The sequence below is a fragment of the Phragmites australis genome, chromosome 14 (assembly GCF_958298935.1).
Source record: "Phragmites australis chromosome 14, lpPhrAust1.1, whole genome shotgun sequence".
Classification (NCBI taxonomy): Eukaryota; Viridiplantae; Streptophyta; class Magnoliopsida; order Poales; family Poaceae; genus Phragmites; species Phragmites australis.
In genome coordinates, this window is record NC_084934.1 from 27,186,343 (window position 1) to 27,195,885 (window position 9,543).

General features: G+C 41.0%; 1 protein-coding gene across 1 annotated transcript; it reads left to right on the forward strand.

The window, feature by feature from the left end:
* Positions 1-3,473: 3,473 nt before the first annotated feature.
* On the forward strand, positions 3,474-9,299 carry LOC133890803 (3-oxoacyl-[acyl-carrier-protein] synthase II, chloroplastic-like). The gene is made up of 13 exons (XM_062331364.1): positions 3,474-4,006; positions 4,747-4,952; positions 5,064-5,267; positions 5,378-5,488; positions 5,587-5,682; positions 5,757-5,802; positions 5,896-5,975; positions 6,221-6,289; positions 6,409-6,493; positions 6,595-6,749; positions 6,830-6,910; positions 8,563-8,622; positions 8,790-9,299. The coding sequence occupies exons 1-13, from the start codon at positions 3,841-3,843 to the stop codon at positions 8,904-8,906; spliced, it is 1,476 nt and encodes a 491-aa protein (XP_062187348.1). The 5' UTR covers positions 3,474-3,840; the 3' UTR covers positions 8,907-9,299.
* Positions 9,300-9,543: the final 244 nt, after the last annotated feature.

Consider the following 9,543-nt stretch of genomic DNA (forward strand, 5'->3'; position numbering starts at 1 on the left):
TGTAAACCTATTCGAATAGCTATTTTCACAGTCATGGACATGCGGAAGCAGCAATCACGTTGACTAGACTTAGGGTGCGTGTGTCTTGATGAGTGAGTGTGTGGACTAGATGTCCGTATGATGAGGTTATTGGCTCAATCTGTCAGGAGCTGTGTGATACTAGAGGTGCACTAGAGATGATGAAAGGGACCGCGGAGCGAGGTGTAGGCCCCCTAGGACCGAGAAATCCCTAGATATAACTTGTTATTGTTTTCTAGATTTAAAACTGTTTCAAAAGTTTTGTTACCAGGTTACCTTTGTTTCAAAATGTTAAAAATAGAGAATATAACTAGATACCTGCATAAAACCTGCTTTACGCTTAAAACTATACCATAAAGCTTTATCCTTGATTAATCTATTATGCATCTATGAACCCCTTGAAGTAGTATATGACTTATTGAGTATCTTCCGTACTCAGTCTTGTCGCTTTTAGATTGTTGAGATGGAGATCAACCTCAATCTAGATGAAGTTAAAGAGAAGAAGTGTAAGGTCGTGTCCGCACCCGAGTTGCTTGTAGCATTGGGTTGCATCATTCGTTTCGCTCCGCTGTGCTGTAGGCTCTTCTGCTTAGTTGGTCTGTCATGGATCCTTATCCACAAGACCATCTTTTGCGTCGTTCAGATAACTATTTTATACTATTTTATTCAAGTATGTATTTGATATCATTCTGAAGAATTCTGTGCGTATGCACTACTTAGTCCAGGGACTGATACATGAGGCACAGGGTAACCAAGGTCAGAGTCCTTACAACTTGTGACATGTATAAAATTACAAGCCAAACTCATCTAAAACATATAAAAAAGCAATTAAGAGCGCACCAAAGGATTAGAGGCTAGGTTACTTTTTGGCAATAGGTTGTTGGATTGGAAAGAATTCATTGACCCTAAAGGGTTAACCAGTTTGCGAACAATCCATTGAGCTACTTTTGAGTTTATCTTTAAAAATTTCATGTTGGTTTTGCTAAATCTTGTATGCTTTGTCATGGTTGCTTCATCGCTGTTATTTATATTCCTTATAAGAAATTCATCTATTTTGTTTTCATACTATGCACTTTGTGTGGTATCTTACAATATTAGATGTAAGTAAGACGAGTGCTTCCCATAACAAGGGGTATTATGGTATTATAAGAAAAATTACATATACCATATTTAAACCATATGATAATATGAAAAACCTGCCAACTTTAAGTGCATAAGCCTCATTGGTGCACTTACGCACAAACTTTTTTTTACGATTAAAGAATGTCGCAAATGTACACACCCGTGAGTGGGCCTCTTATCACATGCTTATAAATTAATCGTTGAAAACCCTCACATGTGCGTAAATCATGGGCACTATGATGTACAAACCTCAACAAGTACACATAAATTTTTCCAAGAAAACTGTATATGTAGTATATGGTGTATTGTATAATCTTTAGAATACAAAGTTCAGCTCAATATATTTTTAGAAGAAATGAAAATGATAAGCTCACTTGAGCAGTACCATTTTCTATTTTTCCTTCCCTTTTTATTTGTAATTTATTACAAATTTCTCATTTTCTTCCTCTCATTTGTTATTGAATTTGAAATTCAAATTTTATATGCAAGTATAGAAGTTTTAGAAGTATATCTCAATTCTTTAAAACCTTCTTTTTTTTACAAAAAGTTACTACACAAACTACAATTTCGTGTACCAAATGGTGCCTGTACACCTCGCAAAATAAAAGAATTAATTAGATCTATGCCACTGATTTTGCTGGTTTTGAAATATGCCCATACAAAATCTGAAATTGTAAATATGCCATTCTGAAGCTTTTTATAAAAAATTGCCTTATCTTCTCCCTTCTCCCCATTTTCTCTCTCCTTCCTTCTGCTCATCTCCATCCTCGTCTCCCCATGGCCGGTGACGAGAGATGGCCGCCGTCGAGCTCCTCCCTCCTTACTCGGGCATCTCGTCCTCTGCATCCAGCTGTCTCTGTCACAATGTTGCCAGATCCTGCCGTCGTGAACTCGGGGCAACGCCATGCCGCCGGATACAATCGTCCTCGTCGATGCTTGTCGTGTTCACCACCGGCCCTAAGCTCTCTGCTGCCACATCGCCACACCACATCACAAGAAGGAGGGCAAGGAGAAGGATCAGGAAGGGGGGAACTCGGTGACGACCCCGTCTCATGGGCCACTGGACAACGACAACCATGGATGGCGGCAGTAGTGGCTCACGACCACAATGGTGCCTGGAGACAACGGAGAGGAGCAGCATATAGATCATGAGAGAGGGCATTTCTTAGTTGCGATTGGTTGGAGAATAAGATTGGATGGAATATAGCTATTCATATTTTGTTGAATGGAGTGATTTAATTTTTTATTTAGTAGTATGGATAGGATGATTCAATTTATCATTTAGTTAGGCAGATAAAACTTGAGTAGAGTTAGCCAAATTTATGGGACTCGCTTGTCATATATTTAGTTTTTTATTAAAATATAATCATATGTGATCTTATTTTTTATTTAATTGCAATGAATATAATGATATAATTCGATCGCAAATCCAATAAACGGTTTAGAAAATACTTTCACTTAAAACGTGCTAACAGAAAAGTGTATTTACTCTATGTCACATCAATATTGATAAAACTCATTCAGAATATGGATTGCTTCATCTGACCAATTTATGGGATGAATTCATCGAGCATCTGAGGATAATATTATTTTTAGGTGAACCATTCCATCCAGCTTTACCTCTAATCAAATACATCAAAAAATGGATAGACATCTCCCATCTAAAGATATTCTTTCAACCAAATACATCCTTAAAGAAGAAGCAAATCATGATGATATGTTTCGAATTCGCAACTTTATAGTGGTACATTTCAAAACTGGCAAAATTACAGTGTCAGGTATCTAATTAACCACAAAATTAAAATACACCCTTGTAAAATAAGCAGTATATTTTGTTTCTTGGCCTATCCCACACCGTGGTGGGTCCGGCAAATTGGCACCTCTGCTGTCTACTTTCAGTCGCCCATGAACTCTAATCTCACCCCAAATCTGTTCGCTATCTCTCGTGTAAGGCCAGAACCGTGCCAAAATACTTGGCATCAAGTTCCAAAATAAGGGTCCCCACTCTCCCTCTCCCTCTCTCTTTCATACACACGTACTCAGAGTCTCTCTCACCATTTTCTATTTTTTGCATGGACTCTCTCACCTACTAGCCAAAACCAAAACAAAAATTTGATGCAGTAGAACCCTTAAACCTCCATTAGTCTATTTCCATGGTCCTTGTCATCTCCCTCCCATGATCCCATCTTCACTAACTTGTCTCTCCAAGTCTAAACCTCTTAAACTTTTTAGGATTATATAAATAAACCCCTCAAATCACAGGGGCCAAAATGCTATGAAAAATAATTGGAATAGGCCACAAAAATCTCCCATTTTTCTCCTCCTCCTATATTAAACTCCCCCTCCTCCAGTCGTCCCCTCTCTCCCACGCCTCGCGTCGAGCACTTGGCACTGCCAATGGCGACTCTTGCCCTCTCCACTCCGATGCGCGCAAGCGGCCTCCTTTCCTCGTGAGGTCGACGCGCCTCTTCCTCCTCGTGCTCCGGTCCCCGCCTCGTTCGTTTCTCCGGCCCCGAGCCATCGCGCCCGCATCTCGTGCTCCCGGTTCTTGCCCCCCGCGGTTCTTGGACGCCACCTCGCCGGCGCGCGCACCTGGTGCCCCGCCCGCGCCGAATCCGAGTGACCCGTGCGGCCCCGTCGCGTGCGCGGGATCCAGCGGATCGTGAGCTGGGAAGCGGGCACTACCGGGGGAGGCGGGCAATGGCGGCCGTGTCGGGCCCGCTTTGCACGTGGCTCGTCGCCGCGTGCTTGTCGGCGGCGTGCGATGCCGATGAGCACAAGCAGAAGCATTGCTGCACCGGAGGCGGCGTGATGTTCGGCCAGCGCCGTCGCCCGGGTGCGCGTCGGCGCGGCGCGGCGCACTCTGGTGAGACGAGTCACACACACTCGCCCATTCCATTGCCTTATGTCCTTTGTTCGTTTTGCTGGATCCTTGCATGACCGTACGTGCGAATCCTAGTGTAATTTCAGAGCATCGGTTGTATCGCCTGGGGTAAAGGTGCGAGTTTTATCCGGTTTCGGGCGTCACATTGTGCGCGTGCGATGCGTGGTGTGAGTGGAGGAGGAGGATTATTCCCTGGATTGTGCTAAGAATCTTGGTATACTGAGTAGAGTTTAGTCCGCGTGGGGGGTTTTGGCCTCGCCGTCAGGTTCCCCTGCTTCTGCTTGGGATGCACTGGCTTGTGGTGACTGGTGAACTATGTCTTCAACATCATTTTCTTTCAGCTTGGCTGGCTCTGCCTGTTTGCATTTGCTAGTAGCACATGTTTTAACTTAAGAATTGAGATAGAATGGATTTGTGCTACTATATAATATCAAAAGGAAAGGTGTGAAAGACTCCGAAATGCTAAGAAAATTTTGTAATAAGAATTACACTTGAATTTACTCCACGACCGTTGACCTGCTAGGAACCTTATTTGGTTTAACTTTTGATGCCATCTCTTGAATCAAGCAAGCAAACTTTTCTAGTTTTATTTGGCACCTGATGACATCGTGTGCATGTTTGTGGAGCATGCTGTTGTCCTACCTCTTCCAGAAGCCGTTTGTTTGCCATATTTTCTGACTCAAGCAGACAAGGATCTCAACAAAAAGAATTATGGTTTGCAGGAATGACCATGGCCGTTGCCTTACAAGCTGAAAGAGGTGTTATCGAAAAGAAGAAGCCTCATATAAAACAAAGGAGGGTGGTTGTCACTGGAATGGGTGTAGTGACACCATTGGGCCATGATCCCGATGTGTTTTACAACAACCTTCTGGATGGTGTTAGTGGAATAAGCGAGATAGAGAGATTCGACTGCTCCAACTTCCCCACGGTAATACAGAGCATATGATTTTCTTCAATTTATGGGGAGTGGTGCCAGGGCCAGTTTTGCAATTTGGTCGAATATTTTCACACAGTGGTTGATATATGGACTTTAATACAGAGAATCGCAGGAGAGATAAAATCCTTTTCTACAGAGGGTTGGGTCGCACCTAAGCTTGCTAAGCGGATGGACAAATTTATGCTATATTTGATAACTGCTGGAAAGAAGGCATTAGAAAATGGTGGACTCACCGAAGAACTCAGGAATGAATTGGACAAAACCCGATGTGGGGTTCTCGTTGGTTCTGCAATGGGTGGCATGAAGGTTTGAATTATCATAATATACTTAAATTAGTTATATCTCAATGAACTTTAACTATTGATAGACACCTGTTTCCCATAATTTCATACAAGTTATGATGCAATGTCAAGCAGGTTTTTAATGATGCAATTGAAGCACTGAGGGTCTCTTACAAGAAAATGAACCCGTTTTGTGTTCCTTTTGCAACTACAAATATGGGCTCTGCAATCCTTGCAATGGATCTGGTGCGATATGATCTGTCCTTTCATTCTTTTGTATAATTTTTGTATGTGGGTAACAGCGATCATTGTTCTCCACAGCTCATACTTTCTGTGATTTACAGGGATGGATGGGACCAAACTATTCTATTTCCACTGCTTGTGCTACCAGTAACTTCTGTATCCTCAATGCAGCAAACCATATCAGAAGAGGGGAAGCTGTAAGCAACTTCATCTTTGCATTTTCTCTTCTACATGTAACATCTTGTTTTCGATCTTATTTGTAATCTTGCAGGATGTTATGCTCTGTGGTGGTTCTGATGCACCGCTTATCCCAATTGGTATGTGGCTCCAATTCTTCGTTCTTTCAACTCCAGTTTTCCATAGTTTATCTTGGTCTTTGCAGTTTCAAGTATTTTAACCATTACATGAAGGATTGGGAGGTTTTGTGGCCTGCAGAGCTCTTTCACAGAGAAACAGTGACCCAACGAAAGCTTCACGGCCCTGGGATGTGGTTAGTATATTTAGTGTGCAAAATCTCTTTTTATCATCGTAGTCAAATGATTTGCTTCATGCACATTCTCCCTACTGATTTATTTCAAATGATTAGTTTTTGACCAAATTTACTGGATGATAAGTAATTATCATCATTTAGTACATCCTGATTCGCGATGTACCAGCACCTTGTTGATGTAACAAACTTACTGACTTGATCCACGTCTTATGCTAGATTGTGATGATTTATCTTTCGTGTTGCAGGACCGTGATGGCTTTGTTATGGGGGAAGGGGCCGGTGTTCTTGTATTGGAAGAACTTGAGCACGCTAAGGTTTTGTACATGCAATTGTCTTTGTTCCTTTTCATATATCCTGTTGCTTTTTTCCAGTTGGGTGACTTGCTATTTTGTTCAAACGTTAAGGCTTTCTGATATCTGTGCATGTTCTCCAGGAAAGAGGTGCAAAAATATATGCTGAGTTTCTAGGTGGAAGCTTCACATGTGATGCGTACCACATGACTGAGCCACATCCTGAAGGTGAAATGTAGATCTTAACTTTGTTGTGCTTATCCTTCTTTTTTCCTACCTAAATCTAATGTGACCTTCTGATTCCTATATTTTCATTGATTCAATATCAGGAAGAGGAATTACTCTCTGCATCGAAAAGGCACTAGATGATGCAGGGGTAGCAAGGGAAGAAATCAACTATGTCAATGCCCATGCAACATCTACACAATCGGGTGACTTGAAGGAGTATGAGGCTATCGTGCGGTGTTTCAGCCAGAACCCTCAAGTATAACACCTGATGCCAGCAATGCTACAGCAATTTTATGAAGTAAACCATCTATATGCTTTTTTTTTTTTGGGGTGCAGCTAAGGGTGAACTCAACAAAATCAATGACTGGCCATCTTATAGGAGCAGCTGGTGGAATAGAAGCTGTTGCTTCTATACAGGTAGGAAGTCTTCTTCCTTTTACAGCGCCTGTATTTACTTGTATTATTCTATCACTAATGCAAAATTTTACTTCATGGAATATGAAATATACATTTATGGTGTTGCATTCTCCATTTTCATTGTACCTTTCCATATATGTATCCAGTATGGTATGGTGATATCCAGTGCAATTGGTGATTTATAACTGAAAAATTGGCACATCAGCTGTTACATTTTTTTTATAAAAAAATGGGACATATCTGATCAGTGTCTTTAACGGTTTTATCAGGTGAAACAATCTACTGCGTTCTCACATGACCATTTCATATATCATTTATCATTCACAGAGAACATCTGAACTGGTAAATTTGGAGTTTTGTATTATATCCAAACTAGGGAAGGCTTGTAAAAATCAAAGTGACAAGAAACAAAAATACTGAAAGGAAATATTGATATAGAATTTTATTGAACGTGTATTGGGTTCCATATAATAGGCACATCACATAATACTATTATTGCAACTTTGGAAGTTTCATCCTTCTTTGCTCATAAATTTGGAAAAAGTATGTATTTGCATGTTTATTGACATTTAGGATTTTTCCTGAGTTCTAATACTGATCTAGTTGAATGTTTTAGTTTATTGAAAGTTTGAAACATCCCTTGGAAACTCAACTGTGATACTTTTTATCATTGTAGTGTTTAGTTTGATATCTAAGCATGTGGTCATCTTAGCATAGCATTAGCCAGTGGTTTCCTTTCTTGGTTCTTTGTGGAGCGGTAAACTGCTGTAAAGTGCAGTGTCTCGTCTATGTCGGGCTGCTTGTATTAGTGACATGCGTTGCTCCTGCACAGCTGTGGTACCTTTTGGATCCAGACTACACACTAATTATTTGGAGTGAAGGGTGCATGCTCAGAACATTAGTTGTTAACTATTTCAATGGCTAGTGTCTATTAGCTGATTTTGTTCCCTTTGAAAGGGCTTGTTACTTCTGCCTCCTTGCTTGCACATAGACTCTCGCCCTAATTCATGTCAAAAGAATATAGGTTGGCCAAATGTGAAGTTAAGTTGAAATGCTAGTGTCAGAAGCAATTATCATATAACTTTGAATCTTAATATCTCAATCTGCTCTTGAAAGGAAATATACTGAACTTTTCCCTTTTTGAGTGGCAACAACCTTTTGAAGCCATTGTATGTTTATTGCTTTAACTGTTTATTCCTTGTGCTCCATCCTGTTGCTCAGGATTCTTCAATTTCTCACTGAAATCTTTATTCTGTGAGCGGTACTGAAGCTAGTTATCTAAAACTTCGACTACATCTGCCTCGTTTGTAGGGTTGGTTCCCATTTGTTTATCTTAAAGCCACAGCTTTTGCTTCACCCAATTTCCTCATACTCTTTTCTAGAAGATCCATAGGCATTGATTGCTTGGATATTACTCCAATTATCCTACGCAAAGTATATTCAATATGATATTGCAGACAACAATGATTCTTTTACAATAAATGTGATCACTTGGGTTTCATTCCTGTATAGTTGTGACCTGTCTTTCATTCTTTATTACCATTTTCCATAACTCCAATTATCATCATTCCAGAGCATGAGATATGTTACCAGTTTCAATGCAAACATGGTGAGCTCACCATGGTTATATTTCTCTTTGTTGCTCATTTCAGGCTATAAGAACTGGGTGGGTCCATCCAAATCTGAATTTAGATAATCCAGAGAAAATTGTGGTAAGCTCCTTTAGTGATGCAAGTTTTAATGGTGTTCTTGTCTTCTTTCTGCTTCTACTAAATAAGCTGAATCTACATGAAGTCTATATGTTGAATGGTGTTTTCAGTTTTAACCAACAACTTCATTTGTCGCTGATACAAATGTTTCGATGTCAATCTTGATACAGGATCTGGGCATCTTAGTTGGATCACAGAAGGAGAGATGTGAAGTGAAGGTGGCGCTATCAAACTCATTCGGATTCGGTGGGCACAACTCATCGATTCTGTTCGCGCCCTATAAGTGAACATGACCGACGAACAACCAGCTTCCTCTGTCATCCAATGGCTTCATGGGACTGGAACTGCATATATAAGACTAGTGGACTCTGCGATTTCCTCCGTGCCACATATTACATGGAGGTCCAAGTTGAGGGGAATATTGTGCCATACATAATTGAGCGAAGAAAACAGCGCCTCCTGGCCCCTGCAATGTTATTCATCTGTATCACAATTGCAAATATATCGTATCAAAGGCTTTACCCTATCTGGGCTGGTATTTTTCGCCTCACCGCCTGCCCATTGTCTGTAATCTTTCCTAAATTTGGCACAGTCTCGTATTCCCTCCAGAGGTGCTGGGATTTGATGTTCCAGAAACTGTTGTCACTAGCCGTGAAATAGTGCGTTTCATTTCGCTGTAACCATGGCTGAACTTAGTCAGCTCTGCTTCTCATTTCGTCGCTTTCTACCCTTGCATTACATGCAAGTAATGCAAGGGAGCCAGAAAAGCTGCTGTCTCTGCTTAAAAAAGTGTTGTGCATGCACCCTAGTACACGTAGTATGGCAAAGGTAGCCGATCCAAGAAGAAGAAGAAGAAGAAGAGTGCGGCAAAGCTAGTATGGGTGCCACCTTGCTAAGTTGCAAGGATGGGTGCATGCGAGCCAT